This window comes from Hippopotamus amphibius, chromosome 5 (assembly GCF_030028045.1).
Source record: "Hippopotamus amphibius kiboko isolate mHipAmp2 chromosome 5, mHipAmp2.hap2, whole genome shotgun sequence".
NCBI lineage: Eukaryota > Metazoa > Chordata > Mammalia > Artiodactyla > Hippopotamidae > Hippopotamus > Hippopotamus amphibius.
In genome coordinates, this window is record NC_080190.1 from 40,916,004 (window position 1) to 40,934,460 (window position 18,457).

General features: G+C 40.9%; 1 protein-coding gene across 8 annotated transcripts in view; it reads left to right on the plus strand.

The window, feature by feature from the left end:
• SGMS1 (sphingomyelin synthase 1) overlaps window positions 1-18,457 on the plus strand; it is a 276,032-nt gene that overhangs the window by 248,884 nt on the left and 8,691 nt on the right. For all 8 annotated transcript variants that reach the window (XM_057734308.1, XM_057734304.1, XM_057734309.1 and 5 more), the window contains one exon: window positions 7,610-7,727. In XM_057734308.1, coding sequence (XP_057590291.1) covers window positions 7,610-7,727 — 118 coding nt within the window. The remainder of the gene's footprint in view (window positions 1-7,609; window positions 7,728-18,457) is intronic.

Genomic DNA, 18,457 nt, shown 5'->3' on the forward strand with positions numbered 1-18,457 from the left:
CAACCTGTTTGTGTCTTGGCAATGGTAGTTAAGCATTCAGTTATACTGTAAATCTTACTAGTTTGAGATCATCTTATCCCTACAGCCACCTACTAACTGAGGTGAATTTGGTCAAATTACTTAACTACTTGTAGCAGCATTGTTTCCTCACTACAAAATGGGGATGATAAAATAGTGTCTTATCTCAACGCTGTTGTGTGGATGGACTGAGATAATATGTATAAAGCACTTAACTGAGTCCTTGGCATCCTCCTGGTTCCCAAGCCTGCCCCGCCCCATCCCCATCTTAGTAAGTGGTGTCTCTGTCCTTCCCCATTCTCAGGCCAAACGTCTCGGTTTTGTTGTTGGTATTTGCTCCACATCTGGTCTGTGAATCACAGCACTTCTCGCCACCTCTGTTGCTGCCCTGGGTCTAACCAGCATTATCTCTGCCCTGGGTTGTTGCGGGAGCTTCCTACCAGTCTCTCTGTTTCCATTCTTGCTTCCCTTGAGTCACTTGTCAACTCAGCAGACAGAATGTGTCACTGTACGAGTAAGCTGGTGTATGTCACTCTTCTCCCACCTCATACAGCTTTTAGGTCAGACGTCCCCCCAGACCTCCTGTTCTCAGGCACTCTGCTCCCTGACCCCTCTGCTGGTCAGCCAACACCCACACATACTAGCATCTGTTGGAATCTTCTCCCCCAGATGGCCTCATGGTTAACCCCCTCACACACAGGGACACCTTCCCTGATCAACTTAGCCCCAAATTGTAACCTCCCATCCCCCAGTGACACTCTCGCTTGATTTTACCCTTTAGCACTTACCTAACATGCTCTATATTTTACTTATTTATCTTGTTTATTGTCTGCCTCCTCCCCTAGAATATAAGTACCACAAGGCAGGCTTTTTGTCCATTCTGTTCACTGCTGTATTCCCAGTGCCCAGAATAATGCCTAGTGCATGTACATATTTCTTGGGAGAATAAATAATAGCAGCAGCGAACATTTATTGAGTATTGCACTATGCTGATTATTGTGCCTAGAATTCAATAAATGTTAGGCACTGCTAGTGATGTATGTGCTTATTATGTTTTTAGAAACCAATCCCATTAAAAAGAAAATGTTACTTTTAAGGGTGATCCATTAGCTTGTTCTGCCCACTGTGACTGGGCAGGCTTTAAGAACGTGATTCAAGGTGGGTAAGTTCTGATGAAGTGAAGGAATGAAGAAAGATCTGCGTATACATGTACATGTTTGCGTTATGTATACGTATGTATAGATGCACTATACATGCATGCACTATTTTTGTTAATAGCCTAAAATACTGTCAAGAAATGGAACTTCTTTTGTTTGGTACTTATGTATGCAGCAGTTTCTGGAGGATACTTGATTTTAATTCTTCATAACTCAAGTAGATCATACTGATGTTGTCTTTCATATCTTATAGCGTAACATTTTTTTCCTTACCTTATGTAATAATCTATATTTAACTCAGGAAATAATATATATTTTTTTTGGGGGGGGTACACCAGGTTCAATCAACTGTTTTTATACACATATCCCATATTCCCTCCCTTCCTTGACGCCCCCCCCCTCGAGTCCCCCCCACCCTCCCCACCCCAGTCCTCTAAGGCATCTTCCATCCTCGAGTTGGACTCCCTTTGTTATACAACAACTAAACCATCCTCTGCTAGAAGTTTAGTTGTTGTATAACAAAGGGAGTCCAACTCGAGGATGGAAGATGCCTTAATAATATATTTTTTTAAAGGTAGCTTAAGTGGGGAAAGTTTTATAATATGATCTGTTCTTTGCAAATTCCCTAAACTAGTATGGATCATTTTCTGAACTTAATGCACTGTTGCATTATATTGAAGACCTTTTACGTGAGGCTTCGAAAAAATATACGCCACTACCTTTTTTTTCCCCCCTTTTAAGCTGACTGTTTCATTAGTGGAAAGAGCAGCTGGTTGAAAGTCTGGAGACCTGGGTTCTGTTGTGACTGTCTCGTTGACTGACTCTCTGGCCCCAGGCTAGTACTTAAACTCTTTACATCTTAATTTTTCCTTCTGTGAAGTGGGATAATAGTATATGCTAAACAGGACTGAGGCCAAAATCTCTCGGAGTTGGGTTTTCTTCGGCAGAGAGGCACTGTGCAGGCACATCTCCGGGCTGGGTGCACAGGTCCGTCTCGTTCTCCTGATTCACAAACTGCCATCCTCGTGTGTGCATACCCAGGAAGCATCACGCAAGCTCTAGATCTCCCAGGAGAGCGTATGCTTTTACTTTTCTGTTTATTCTGCAGCATTTATTCTTTCTTTTTGTTTTACAACCCTTTCCTTGGGATTTTCCTTCTTAAAGTACTGAATTAAGCCCTGGGCTTTCATGATCTACCATCTGGAGCAGTTGAGACCCCTGTGAGGGGTAGAAAGCCCAGACAGGGCAATGAGGAGACAGGGGAGGTGAGGGAGAAAGACAGCAGGACTCAGTCCTACTTGGATGAATGCAGCCATCTTAGCAGGTGGCATCAATTAAAACATACGTGTAGGAAGGATGCAGAGTGAAGGGTGGGTGAGCATCAGGGGAGGTTAATTCTGGCAGATAAGTGAAAGTTTAAAGGACAAACGTTAATGGAAAGAAGCAGAAAAGGACTGTCAGAGGGAGTAAGAAGTGAGGCTGTAAAGCACAGAACCGCATGGTATTGCCTATATTACAGGTACCATCATAAGTCTCACTGGGACTAAAAGGTAAGTAAGATGCAGCTTTGTTTAAGAGCTTCTTCTAATAGAAGGAATGACAGCTTTTCTCTTGGTAATGGGGATGCCAATCTCACTATTAAAAATGCCATAAGACAGAAACCAAGTTCTGAAGTGATTTGGAGGATGAAGTGGCTCTGTCCAGTTGGGAACGTGTGGGAGGCTTCATTCGGAGATGGTATTTGAGGTGTCTGGATAGGATTATAGCAGACAGGATAACAGGAGAGGCCAGGGAGACTTGCGCAAAAGCAAGAAATTAGGGTTTTAAAGAACGAGTGGGGTTCCTTTTGCCCAGGGCAGTGGAATTCGTGTCTGCAAGCTAAACCGGATAAGGTAGCGTGGGGTCATGTTGAGGGGAGCCCATAAGGGGAAGTCGGAGCTTCAGTAGGTAGTGATGAGCAGGCGCATAAGCCAGGGGACCCCTGGGCTGGTAGCGAGGAATCAAAGGGAGGCGAACAGACTTAAGAAGCTCTTTGGAGTTAGCTTCAGCAGAACGTGGGAATGGGAGTGGGAGGCTATGAAGAAGTAAAATAGGAGAAGAGAGCACCCGGCACCTTCTTTAGAGTAGGTGGTCTGTCAGAGAGCTGAGTGGCGGGCAGTGTTCCAGGAGTCCAGGCAGAGGCAGTAGCTGGCACGGAGGTCCTGCCTAAGGTGGGAGGGACTTGGCGTGATGTGCTCAGCTACACCAAGGGCATCGGACTGGAGCTTAGGAATGACGGGGAGAGCAGTGGGAGGTGAGCTTGGAGAGGCGCAGGCCTGAGGGGCTTGATAAAGGGTTTGGATTTTATCCAAAATATATTTGGCAACTATTAGAGGGTTTTAAAGGAAATACTGTGTTTAACTGTTTCCAAAAAGATGATCCTGGCTGCTCTTTGTAGAAAGAATTTTGCAGAGGCAGAAATGGAATTAGGGACAATAGGTCAAAGGTCATAGTGGAAGCTCAGATGAGATAGAATGTTGAGAATTTCAGAACAACTGACCAAACACTTGGGGTGTGTAAGCGAATCTAACTGGGTGCAGACTGTGCAAACCATAATGAATATGGACAGTTTCCTGTTGGATCCCCAGAAGGCTTTTCCAGTGTTAATAACTAACACGGTTATCATTAAATAACTATCAAAAATGCTGCTTTTGTAGAGGTCTGAATCAATATGAAATATGACATAAAACACTAAGTGAAAAATTTGAGTCGAGTAGATTTTGAAATGTGACTTAAATGTGATCGGATGTCTGCTCATCTATTGGTACACAGAAGTATAGTCTCAAAATAAAATTGGGATTTCTTACACAATTTGAAGCCATTTCCTGAATCTTTTTGTCTTGTGTAATATATTTATATTTCAACTTAAACTCTCTGAAGCACAGTTTCCCCATCTGTAAAATAAGGATCACAGCCTTGCCTCTTAGGTTGTTTTAAGAGCTAAATGACACAGAGCTTGGCGTAGAGGAGAAATTTGGCAAAACCCTAGTTACTCTTAATAACAGTCTGGGAAAATTCCTCAGTAGCGTTTCTCTGAATCATAAGAAAGGGATCCTTTTGCTGGTAAGGAAGCCAGTTTCCAAGGAAGTCAATTGAGATGATCCAGATCATGAAGCGAGTCTTTGTTAACGGTAGAGCCAGCATCTGTGTGAAGGAACCTGAAGACGCCTTGTCCCTGTGGCAGGTGCTGGAGGGACCTGAGCCCTGCACTGGCCTCTGTGGTTGCTCCAGAGACGCGGGCCTCCCAGATCCTGGTGCAGATAGGCGTGCTCTCCCCCTTGTTTATCGCCTCCGGCTTCAGGATTGTGGCTTAGTTCCACTGCTATGTCTCAGGACCTATTTGTTTCTGAAAGCCAATAATTTCCCTCAGGAGCTGGCAGAGCAAGTCTGAGCACTGAAAGAATTGTGTGTCTTCTGGCTGTGGCTCCTCTGACAGAGACAACATTTGGAAAACAAAAGAACTTTCTAGTATTTTCATTTTACTTTCCAGGATATTCAGTTCTTTCATCATTTTTCCTTTGGAATTGTAGACCGTTGTATCAGATGCCAAAAACAATGTAGTACTGCTGTTTTAAGCCTGTATTTGGTAGTAATCAGGTTCCGAGTACTTTTTTCCTCTTTAAGTAGGGGTAGTAACAAGTTTGATAAAGTTATTGTGGACATAGCAGACTATTCTAGCAAGTCTTAATGATTATCTATAAAATATGAACACTTTTATTCGTATTTCCCCATCATCGAATTTAACAAGTATGTTTTTCCTTTCTGTCAGAGAAAGTAGTAATGAGCCTGTTACTCAGATACTTGAGAGAAGCGTAGGTTATCGTGACCAAGTACTAGTGTCTGTGATGTGACAGTCATTGCAGGGTGTGAGCAGATAGGAGATGGTCTTCTTTCCAACATGAAAGGAGAGGTGTATCCTATGTGAGAAGAACAGCATTATGTTTAAGAATTATAATGTGCATCTTGTCCTTGGCATTTGCTTAATCTCTAGAAATATCTCATTAATGTTTCCTCTTTGGCTTTCTTTTTGTCTTGTTACATTTTTAGCTACTTTAAACCTTTTTTTTAAAGCACATCTTGAACTTTTAAGTAAGAAAGAATTCTAATGTGTGAAATTGATTGATAAGGAAATAATACCTTAACAGGATACAAGTTTTTGAAACACTTTTATATCCTGCTTTTTACTGTTTATGGTAGGAGATTCTTGTTTTAAAATTACACATTGAAGATATTCTAAGCTTAATTTCAGAAAGATTAAGTAAATACCAAAGATCAGAAGATTCTTATTAACAGCCACTTCCAACTTGTCACCATGTTAATATTGAAGTCACATGGATAAAATCATTTGACTTTTTCAAGTCAAAGAGTAAATGTGACTGAATCTTTAGTGTTTGTTACTCTTTAAGTATTTTTTGTAAAAGAATTTGTCTTTTCTCATCTTTTGTCATTTTTTCATATACCACATTCTCAGGTAATCCTAAGTCTTTTCATGGCTACTCAGATGTGACTCAAGTTTAAGATATAGAAATAGTTATTGGTGTTTGTGTGTGCACATGTATATCTTATGTGCACCATGCAACCATCAGGCACAGTGATTTTAAGATAGTAATCTTTACCAAAATGGAGTGACAACAGTCATTTTATTTGTTTCTCTTCAGCTAAAGAGATTAGCATATCTAAATAGACTTAACAGTTCTCTGTCAGATGTTTCTCGTATAGTTCAAGTAAAATTGCAAGTAATTTGTTTGAACAGGATGGAAAGGGCATTTTCTTCTTGAGAAAAATGATCATTGTGTCTTACAATGTAAAATTCACTTGGGTATTTCAGGTATTTTGGTAAGACGTTTGTAGTCTAGTAATATTCTCTAGTATTGTCCCTCTTCATAGTGTTTAATTATACCGTGCTTTTCATCATACTTGAAATGAGACACGTACCTTTATAAAAGACAGCTGCATGCTGAGTAAATCCTTGCCCTTGGAGGTGGCAAGCACAGCTTCAGTAAGAGAAAATGAGACATTCTCTGTGTGAAGCAGTTTTGACCCAGTTTCTAAAATCTGGGTAAAGAGGCAGAACACCCAGACTCTACCCTTACAACCTAAGGACCTTACGTGAACTGTGTAGTTATGAATGAAATACTAATATAGTTGCATGGGTTGTTTTTAAATTAATTTCTAATCAACCAACTGACATCACTTCATTCCTCTTGTTAAAAAATACAAATGATACAAATTCTCCTCCAGCTATCACACTCCAGCAGGAATGTCCATCCTGCATGAAAACAGAGCGACATTATATAATTACAGAGTGACTGAATGTTCAGTATCCTCAGAGGAAAGCCTGTTCATTGTTTCTAAAGAAATTTGTGTTTATTTAAGTAAGGTTGTCTGGGCCAAGGGAAAACTTGAACTCCTCAAGGTTGGGAAGGAGGAGACCCACAGGACTGTGATTCTGACCTGTGGTAGAACAGGTAAGAAGTAGAGATGGAACGAACATTCTTGTCCAAGGATACGCTTAAGTTTGTACAACTTTAATCTAGTTAAAGCTGAACCTACGTGGAACTTGCTATTAGGAGATGTTATCAGACTCAGTATACATGCTCATATGTACTTATCAAATCCTTTCATTAGAACCACCAATAAAGTTGAAATGGAAAAGATGTCTGTTTCTAATTCTTGCTTATTTTGTTATTCATCCACATTCTATGCGTTTGTTGACTACCATTGTACGTGAATGGCAGGGATTTTCCATACATTATTTCTAATGTTCTTGTCCCTGGTTTACAGATTGGGAAACTGAGACTCAGAGATGTCCATAGCCTATCTCAAGGCCACATAGTTAGGAAGATGCTGGCGTTCAGACAGGCTCTTTTCTTGGCATCATGCTTCCTTGGAGATAGCTAAGATAATCAGTTTCTGGGATACACAAGTACAGTGGTTTAATTTTGACTCATTAAATGTCAGTGAAGTTTTGAGTTCTCATTTTAATGTCATTATAATGTTCTGAACATCCTCTTTTTTATGACAAAAAAAAACACTCTCTAAGTGTTTAACCACAGGTACTGGGTCAGCTCTGACCCATCAGAATAGGCCCTGCTTGTACATCAGTTGAATGTCAACTCATGTTTAAGGCCTCAGGAAACCCAATTAATAGCAATAGAGTGTTTTAAACTCCTTTGGCCTTAAAGCTAATATTAAAAAAAAAAAAAACCCACACATCAATATCATTCTCAAAATCCTCACCTTAACCTGCTCTTAGCTATAGTTGTAACATTCTGATTTCAATCTCTCAAGTAGTTTTGGGGTTTGTTTGTATTGTTGGGTCATTGAAAACTTAAAGTAAATGAACCTGCGGAATTTCATGACTGAGTGTCTGCCCTGTTTTTCCCTTTTTCTAGGTCTATTATTAGCAGAAGATTTTTCTGCATAGTTGGCACGCTGTACCTGTATCGGTGTATTACAATGTATGTAACTACACTCCCAGTACCCGGTATGCATTTCAACTGCTCTCCGAAGGTAAACCATTCCTCACTGTCATTTCCCTTTTTGTTTGTTTCTCATCTTGCCCAGGGGTCCTTTGACCTAGGCCAAAGGTGAAAATTTCTTTAGAATAGAATCAATCAATAGAATTGCCTTCATCTGGGAACATTATTAAGCACTATAGCTAGGTGGCCCCACCCTTCTGAAAATTCCCAAACCCTGCCAGCACTTCCCAGATGGGGAAATATGTGGTCTAGTTAGTGTGATGGAAGCAGCTAAGCTTTGTGTGTGGGCATAGCTCTTTGGTCTCCTGCCATACTTTTAAAATATCATTCGCTCCCTTAATATAGACCCAGAAGCTTTTGTGTGCTTTTTTCCCTCTCTTAGATGGAATGTTCGGTTTCAAATGATATTTTTTCCTTCTTTCTATCAATCCCTACAGCAGGAATCCATAACAGTAGAGCTAGAGAGACTCTTCCTGTTTCCTTGCACTCTCCACCCACGCAAACAAGATCTCTCCTACCTGGCGGGACATTTCACTGTATTGATCTTCTCTAGTAGCATAGAAGCTTTTCTTTAAAATAAACCTTATTCCTCTCTTATTGTCTCTATCTTTCCATCAGATTCACATTACACTCCTTACCCCAACCTATGCCTTGGAATAATTTCAACTGGGGAGATCATCGGAACTTTATGAAATAATTAGCAGGAGATTTAGTTTTAAAAATCTTTAGCTACATTAAAGCTCTTTAATGCAGTAAGAAGTAGAAGAAGCTCATTTCCTCAATTTGGGCGGAAGAAAATATGGAATGCTGGGATGTGTTTGGAATCATTTCTTTGCATGGGGCTTGTGCTAGTGAAACATCCTTTCACTTTCATCCATTTGTAACTTTTGTTACTTCCAGAAGAGAGGTGCTTTCTGATAAAACCTTGGAAGAGGGCTACAGAATCCAATCCCGTGGAAGGGGGCTGTTGAAAGTGGTGTCTTTATCATTTGAAATTCTGCATCTCTTGAAGTTGCTTGCTTACTTTGGTCCCCTTCCTTCCTAGACTTTCATGTGTGCTCAAGAGAGGTAGCTAGTTTCTTACTTCCTTCTTTCTGTTTCTGCTGCAGTCTATTTCTGTAACTGGAGAAGCCATCATAAAGAATGAATGATCCCAAGGTTTCTCTCATCTCCATCAGCAGTCTTGCCTCCCTGGGGCTTGGCTAGTCAGGATGGAATGGAACCTTACTGAGGGTCATCCCCAGTCCAGTGTCTCAATATCCTCACCACCAAATCTTGATCAAACTCTCTCTGAACCGTTGCACAGAGAGGGGACTTAAAAATACAAACCCAGTAAAAATACAAACCTACGCAGTAGTAGAGCGCTGCAGTCGGCGTGAGGATACTGTTGCCCAGCACTTGCTAGCTGTGCAACAGTTGTGTTTAACTTAGAGCCTCAGTCCCTTTGTTGGCAAGACAGGGCTTATGGTGCTTTTTATATCGTCTTAAGATGTTGTAAGAGTGAAAGAAGGGGCTCTGTCGATGTAAAATGCAGTACAGAAATAAGAAAGCTTGGTGTGGCTGTCATGCTTTTAATCCCTAGACTCTTATTCATCCAGTGAAAATGTATTTCACATGCATTAAGCACCTGCTCTGTCTGAGGTACTGGAGTGCAAGGAGGCAGCAAAGGAGATGGACGTCCCTGCCTTTGTGGAAAGCGCCTTAAGACCACCTCATCCAAACTTGCATCTTATATAATGTGGAAAATGCTGTGATATGAGGGCCTTCAGCTAAGCCACTGGCCCTAGGGATAGAGAAGAGGAGACAGACTTGAGCGATATTTAAGTGGCTGAATCAGTACAGCTTAGCAATACATTTGATGTAGGGAATGAGGAGAGAAAGGAAGGATTTCCAAGGTGACTGGGTTTTACCACTGGGATAATTAAAAGGTAAGGAGGAAAATGGAGTTAATGACTAAGATTAAACAAATAGACTTTGAGGTACTTGTGAGATATCTAAGTGGTGGCGTCTAGGCCAGCTAGCAGTCTACGCCTGAAGTTCAGGGGAAAATCAGTGCTAGAAATTAAATATTTGTGATTCATCATATTCTGGATGGTGTTAAAGCTGTGGGTATGGATGAAAAGACCAGAGACAGGACATTAAAGTACGATGCTTCCAGAATTGGGTATCCCTTGACTTGAAACACCATCTGAGGTCTGTTGGTTGGTGGATACTTTTATGGTTATCAATCATCATTAAACTCCAAGGTGGGGAATGAGTTGGGAAATTGGGATTGCCATATATACATTACCGATAAGAAAAAAAATACCAAATTATACACTCTAAATATATGCAGTTTATTGTATCTTAACTGTATCTCAATAAAAGTTCTTAAAAAAAAATGTTGAGCAAAAGTAAGCAAAAAAAAAAACCCTCCAAGGGAAGAGAGTTGAGCTCTAGAGTACTACTTTAACATAGGCTTAAACTTGGTTCTGGCATCATACAAAGCCCCATAATTAGTATACTTAATTCTTCCCTTAATACCAGTACTCAAAATGCATGGCTTTAAAAAGGAACAAAATTGAGTTATTTGTAGTGAGGTGGATGGACCCAGAGTCTGTCATACAGAGCGAAGTGAGCCAGAAAGAGAAAAACAAATAACATATGCTAACGCATATATATGGAATCTAGAAAAACGGTACTGATGAACCCAGTGACTGGGCAGGAATAAAGATGCAGACGTAGAGAACAGACTTGAGGACACAGGAGGGGAAGGGGAGGATGGGACATAGTAAGGAGTAGCATTGACATATATACGCTGCCAAATGTGAAATAGCTAATGGGAAGCTGCTGCATAGCAAGGAGAGATCAACTTGGTGCTTTATGATGAACTAGACGGGTGAGATGGGGAGGGTGGGAGGGAGGCTCAAGAGGGAGGGGATGTGGGGATATATGTATAAATATAGCTGATCCACTATGTTGTACAACAGAAACTAACACAACATTGTAAAGCATTTATACTCCAATAAAGATATATTAAAAAAAAAATGCATGGCTTCTAAGAAAAATGTTCCAACAGATAGGCAGTAGTAATTATGAAAATTTTTCTGAGTGTTCATTCATTTGATGGCAGTGTGCTCTTTACTTCACAAAATGGCTGGGAAAAGTAATCGTCATGTGAAATGATGAGGTGAGAAGAGAAGGGGGCCTGTCATCAGATGCTCCTGCAGCAGAGGTGACCCCTGGGCCGTGGGAAGGAAAAGGAGGCATTCCGTTCCTGGGTCAGGAGCTTGGGGGAAGTGCTCGTCCTGTTTCCGAGTGTGTGCGTGCCTGGCTTACAAGGCTGCCAAGCTGGTGTGATCTTGATTACCGTTTGTTAATCTCAACACAGCTTTTCTCCAAGGAGTATATATCCCAACCAGAAAACACCCTCTTGTCATCTTGTTCCAACTTTTTAGGATTCAGTTTTTAAAAATAAAAAAGAAACATTTGAGAATTCTTCTGTTATAAGCTTTATGTAAGAAATTTTTGTTGTTGTTTTAGCAAACTCCACAAGCAAACAAACCTACCCCAGGCTCCAGATACACAGATGCACTAATGTTATTGGAAGAGAAGGGATAACTTACGCTGTTTTCACCTCTCACATTAATAATCACATGAGTTAATCTAGTGGCTAAGCATTAAAGTGAGATTCACGTTGGCTCTATTTTTTGGTCTCCATGGTGACCTTAGAGTTGAAAACCTTCAAAACGAGAGAGTTACGTTACAGCCTGGGTCCTTAGGTGCCTAATGCATTAATCTGACATGGTGTTTTCAGTGGGATGATTCTCTTGAACTGCAAAGACATGTCTTTTTATTTTTCCATCCAGCATGCTTGAACATAGCCCATTGTTGGGCAAGGCTGAGATTAATTGGACATCTGAGATGAATTGTTCAGTGGAACAATAAAATACAAATATAATGGCAGAAAGACCTTCGTATTCTTTCCTGACACTGTCAGCTTTTTGCATGGCACAAATTAGAAAGATCAAACCACCTCCTTCAGTTCGCTGCTAAGCGGTGATGTAGTAATCCTCAGCCTCAGGGGTCTCTTTACTGGCACGTGTTCAGTCTTACAAGACACAAGACTCACTGCTTTTTAGGATTTTATAACCTTTTTAAGTTCTTTCCTACTTTCTTAGGTAACAGCTTGAGTGTTCAAAAGCTGCCCTCCTTGCTGATGAATTTTGATATTCTGATTAGCTCCTGCTAACCTTATCAGCATTTTATAATATGCCTTGTGTTCTGTTACCAAAATAGCTTTGTGTCATCCTGTTGAATTGTGTGGAATTTAAATTGTCAATGCTTGATTTTTACCTAATTTTCTGCTTGCCTCTCAGTTTCTTATCATCAGTATAATTTTCCATTTTGTTCATTCTCATTTTTAAAAAAATTTCTTGCTTATAATTTCCAGTAACCTTCCCCATCCCAAGTCTCTTCTTCACCTTCCCTTTTCTCTCTCCACTGAATAAAAAAAAAGAAAAAGGAAATGTACTAAGTCACTTCTTTCTTTAAAAAAAGACTATTTTTTTCTCCATTTTAAAGAAACTCTACATTCATTATAGATACATTGTAAAAATATAAAAAAAAGGAAAATGTTTACACTCATGGCCCTATCTACTGTTAATGTTTCAATATTTTTATTACTTCTTTATGTGTATTTTTCTTACATAGTTCTGATCATGCTTTCTGTGCAGTTATTCCTGTGTCTTTATAGTTAACGTTTGTTAGGTGCATTTTTGCATGATTTTGTAAACTTTATAATATAAATGGTTTTCTTATTTATGGGAAGTTGCCAGGGAGACAGGGATTGTGAGGCAGGGAGATTATAGATGAGACTTCTTTTTGTAAACAAGCAGATTGCTGACTTCTGAACAAGCATTTCTAGAGGACCTGTCCTGTGTGGGGTAAATTTTGAGGATACACAAATGTATAAGACAAAAGGGCATCCAGAAGCCGCGACAGACATGTAACATATACGATTACTCTCTGACTACAGTCTGCTGTAATAGGTGTGTGGTGCTCAGTTGCCATGGAAGCAGGGAAGAAGGTGGCAAACTCTGCTGGGAGTGTTGGCTGCACTGAGGAGGCGCCATCCGAGCCAAGTCTGAAAAGGATGAGTAGGAGTTTGCCAAGTAGAGTTGAAGAGAGGAAGAGTTTGCCAGGTGGAGAAAGCAGAAAGGGTGTGAAAGGGAGTCTGAGGGTGCAGGTGACATTAGACACACTCGGGCATGTGATCCTGTGGGCCAAGTGGCCAGAGAGAAAGCCAGAGAGGCAGGTTGTGGGCAGATTTTAAAGGGTCTGGTCACCCTTCTAAGGAGTTTGGCCACAGGAAGCCAGGAAAGGTTGAAGCAGGGAATAGGATGTGATCACATCTGTGTCTTAGAAAGCCATCTCTCCAGTGATACAGACGGTATGCTGTTTGGGAGGGAGGGGAGGCTCTAGACTTCGAGTGGTGCCAAATTATGTGTACCTGTTTCATGCCAAGTATGATTCTAAATGTTTTTTCATTGAATCCTCACAATCGTGAGTGGGAGGAAGTTGCGGCTGGTCCAGAGGCGCTTGACTTGCCTGTTGTCTTGCAGGTACTAAGTGGCAGAGGCGAGACATTTGGCCACATCTCTGTTCTTGGCACGTCACACGAGGGAGACAGATGAGGCTGCTTTTGTGTGGTTTTTCTGAATTTAGAGATGAGGAGGGCCTAGACTAGGGAAGGTGACAAAGGTTTCCTGCATAGCAGCGGCCATCTAGCGTGGAGAGGTCACCAGAGTCAGAGAGTGTTCACTGAGGAAACCCAAACAGCCTCGGAGGTGACGCGGTATGACTCCACACAAAGCATGATCTGCTAGGTCAGAGTACAGGCAGATGGACAGCGGGACTTCTGTCCTGAGGAAGGTTCCGGAGCTTCCCAGACCCTGCAGGCCAGTGGGTTGCATTCAGAAGCCGTACTGTCCTGCTTGAGAGGCTCCTGCTGGCCATAGGTGAGACAGTCTGAGCACGTCACCATGAAATTGTGACAGTAATTATAACACATTAATAAACAACATTTTAAAAATTAGTGTTGGAGAAGAAAAAATGAACTACCAGATAAAAAAGAAACATTAGAAATAGGAAATCACCATTTTGTAATCACCGTAGTAATCATTCAAACAAGAATCATCAATAGATGCTAAAGCCATTGGGTGGGAGGCGGGGCACCGTAATATTTATATAGTTTCAGAAAGACACAAACTGCTTGTTAATAATAAAGGGGCAAAGGTGTATATTCGGTGGTGAAATCTGGGAGACACTCTGGCAGCCAAGTGATCAAACCAGCAGCAGGACAGATGATATCGGATGCTTTTTGATCTGATGCACTGGGTAGGACACATCATTTCTGTATATTCCTGCCAATAACATTCACCCTGAGTTTAAACATAAGGAAACAATCAGATAAAACCAAATGGAGGAACGTGCTATCGATATAAAGAAACTAGATTGGACTCTTTAAAAATGTCAGTGTCATGGGAAAAAAAAAAAAAGACTGAGAGACTGTAGTAGACTAATAAAAATTAAGAGTGTGACAGATACACTCAATATGTCTCCTCTGATTGAATCCTAGATTTGGGGGGGAAAGCTATACAGGACGTGGTTGAGACTACGGAGGAATATGAATAAGGACGTCTGTTAACCATGATATTGTTAAATTCCGTGAGTGTGATTACAGAAGAAAATGTCCTTGTTTGTATATTTAAGAGTCAAGTGTCATAAGGTATTCAACTTAATTCTCAAATGGCCCAGAAAAAAATAGTGGGAGAGAAAGGAGAGGCAAGCGTGGCAAAATAGTGATAATTGATACGTCTAAGTGAGGAGTCTAAGGATGGTCATTATTCTCTTCTTTAGGTTTACACATTTTCAAAGCAAAAATCTGAGGGAATTTTTTTTCAGTTTTCACTTCATGACCCGGTAGGCCAAAGGATCTCTCAAGTATAATTTTTGTTAAAGGAAAATCTTGTCTGAAATACTGGATTTCTTTAACATGACAAATAAGTATCTGGGTAAATGGAAATCCAGAGCTGACCTTTATTTAAGATTTTATGATGCCTTTGATAAGTCTCCTTAGTAAAGGCCATGAAAAAATGTTTACATTTTTACTGGGGAAAAGGGAAGCTGGTTGGGGATTAGTGTTTTATTGCTGATAATTATGTAGAGACCCTCCCCCCTCCCCCCCCCCCAAAGAAAAGCCTGCTTGGTATAGGAACTGATGGATTTGTGCGATAATGGAGCAGTATGGAGAACCAAATTCCTTTGAGCTTAGTGGAGGGAAAAGTGTTTTTAAAGTTGTATGTCTGAGTTGTAAGAGGATCTACATAGGGAAATCTCCCTACTTCAGATCATTTGAGACGGATATAATATTTGCATATGAAACTAAGTCCAGAAGTTCAAATGATTACCATCTGAGGAAGAATTCATAAAAGTGATCACAGAGGAACATCCGTGAAGGCTGTGTATTTAAGGAAAACCATCCGAATTTCACTTTCTGGCTGCTAGGCATTGAGTTCTCACTTAAGGAACCCCTCACCCAAAAGATGGACCTAACTTGGCCATTGTAATGCTGTCTGATATTTGTATAATAGCACTTTATAATTTTTAAGCAATCACTTCTACAAACGTTACCACCCTTTGGCAGGATGTGTTGTTCCTGCCCATTTTACAGATGAGAGAACTGAAGTGAGAATGGGTAGAATGGTTTGTCCAGAGCCACCTGGGTGGTTAACCCAAAGCTGGACTTAGCTCATTGTTGTTCTTATGAAAGTAAACTTAGAGATCTTTGGAGCATCCCTCCAACACAGCACAACGTAAAGCAAGGAAAGTTAAAATCAAATGCAAAACACCTTGTTTAAGAAGGCAGAAAATGTGCAGTTTGTGAAAGAGTCCCATGAAAATAACTTTTTTAAAGAGGGGGAAGTTTACGTGGAAAAAACTTATGAAAAGTAGATCTTTAGTGAATGATGAATTACAATTTTTAAACTATTTTCAACTATATTTGAATGATGTATGTAAAATGGATTAAATTTCATTAGCATGACAACAACAACAAAAAATGAACCTGGAGACATTGTCTAACCTTTGTCATTTGTGGAAATGTTTGCACCAGTAGCAGGCTCTTTCCAGGCACCCAAAGGCAAGATCGTTAGTGAGAGGTAAAACATTTGGATCTGATCCCAACTGAATCACTGTGAAATAGAAAAATAGCGTCTTTATTTGCTCATCTTTAAAATGGACATAATAACATATGCACTAACCGCCTGACAGGCTTGTGAGGCTACAATGAGATAACTGATAGGAAAACTCTGTTAAAAAGTTGGAATCTCTGTACAGACAAAATGTAATGTTTTATAATGTAAAAACCACCCTACCATTCCTTTTTTTTTTTTCCCTCCTCCTCAATCAAGCGACGGTAAGAAGGTATAAGAAATGTAAGGGGCAGTTTTGAAGCTCTCACTGCTGCTGTGAAATCTAAAGCATTCATCAAAGTCACTTTCAAGGACATTTCATAGCTCATATTACCTCGTAAGTGTCCATCATTGGTTAGGAGGGCCACATGCGTGTTGAAATTCAGGAAGCTTTTGCTTGGGAGTTGAAGTTGGGGGACTGCAGTGCGTAGCGTGTGCTTCCCAGTCACTGCCTGCTCAGGACATGGATTGATGGGGATCCCACTGATCCTCCTGCTCCCTGATGCTGGATTCCCCAGCGGGTCTCACCTGTGATCTGGGCATCGAAGAGCAGCTTTCTTTACATGTCATGGATGATAGTGAATTTTCTGTTTTGGAGGAAGATTATTCTTCTGGAACAAGACAAGAAATTATTTGCCCTAGTGGTACTAGGTAGATTCATTGGATGAATGAATGAGGACTTGGAAAGACACCTGACTGCTCATGGTGGTTGGAATGGGGCATGATAGCATGACATTACCTTTGTAAGGAACCCAGGCTGCTCAGGGAAAGGCTGTTTCATACGTATCTGGTTCCTGGTTTATGCAGCATTGTGGAGACGCTGGCAGTGTACAGGTAGCGTGCACTTTTGCAGAAAATACATACGTGGAGTCAGAGGACTTGAGTCCCTTTCTAGCTCCAAAACTGAACAGCCAGGGGACCCAGGACAGAGTAAAACCTGCCTCACTGATTTTTCAGGGCTGCTGTAAGATGAAGCATTGGTAAGAGGCAGGGATTATATTATATAGCCTTTCTGCTCTTCACCACTCACTTTCTGCTCTTCCTCCAAGTTAACACCAAAGCCATTGATTCATGCAGCATTATTTGATGAGTTTGGGTTCCAGGCTCTCCCTCTCCTGCCAGTAGAGGGTGAAACACAGTGAATGTCCCCACATTTCAGATACAGTTAAGAGAAAAGACAAGTACAAGAGGCCATCTGCAAACTGAATGGTGGTGAACAGCCTATCATCAGAGCGTTGTGTATTCAGCATTGAAAACATGCTGGGGGAACCTGTTTTTTTAGTAACCAAAGGCTCACTGGTTTGAACCCTTCCAGAGTGGTCTGTCTCATTCAGAAGCCTCTCTCTCCTTCTGCCTTCTGCTCTCAGTTTCTTTCTATGTCTTGTATTGCTTAACTGATTTGGCCAGTTTACTTAATTTCTTGGCCATTCATTAGAAATCGAAGAAAATTGCTTTGTTTTTACTGAAAAGTGATTTTTCTCTGACCCTAGGAGACCATAATTCACATAATGATGTAGATACAAGACCCTGTCACAGCTTTGTAGTGCCCACAGAGACAGTGTTTGTGTGAGTGTCCCCCAAGTATCTCTGCTTTCAAAAATGAACACTCAGAAGCCTACTGATGGGGAGGTTGCAGCTCCAGGTACAGTGGCGTGAGCACACTTCATCCTCACTGAATGTGGCCCAAAACACAGGCCACAATATCTGGAGCATCTCTTTGAGGACTCTGGAGAATGGTAGCAGGCAGAGTGGAGAAGGAAACTAAAATGAGAAGTGAGAAGTAAAAAGCTGGGAGTTTTCTGTTTTTTTCTGCTTCTGCTTCTACTTCTTCCTCTTCCTCTTTCCTCCTCCTCCTCCTTCCTCCTCCCCCGATCCCCCCTCCCTCTTTCTCCTTTTCCCTCCTCCCCTTTCTCCTTCCCTCTTCCATCCTCCTCCTCCTCATCTCTCCTCCTCCTCTTCCTCTTCTTCCGTTTTCTTCCCATATCTCCTGCCTGTACTCAAAGGTAACCTAAATCTCAGAACTGCAGAACTCCAAGGGAACCCCTCCCTTTCTAGCCCAACAAGCGGGAATGGAAGTCCCCTTGGGACAGAGACTAGGTGAGCTCCTACCAATTTCCATGCAAACCATGCTAACACGTAGTGTGTACACCCTAGACTTTTTCAGTGCATGTTTTTTTAAACAGTTATAATTATACATTTTGTTTTGTTTTTTCCTTAGAAGAAAATATTTATGATATAACTTACTACACAGTCATTGTATGCTTATTTTTAAATAATTTATTAAACAAGTACAGCCTCGTTCAGTGCATTTGAATCACTATAGTGTGCATTGGAGTCACCTTAGATTCTAGCTCAGTAGGTCCTGAGAGGATACCGGCACACCTCATTGTATTGAATTTTGCTTTAGCGCACTTTGCAGATATCGCAGTTTTTAGAAACTGAAACTTTGAGGCAGTTCTGGGTTGAACAAGTCTATCACCACCATTTTTTCAACATTATTTGCTCACTTCATGTCTGTGTCACATTT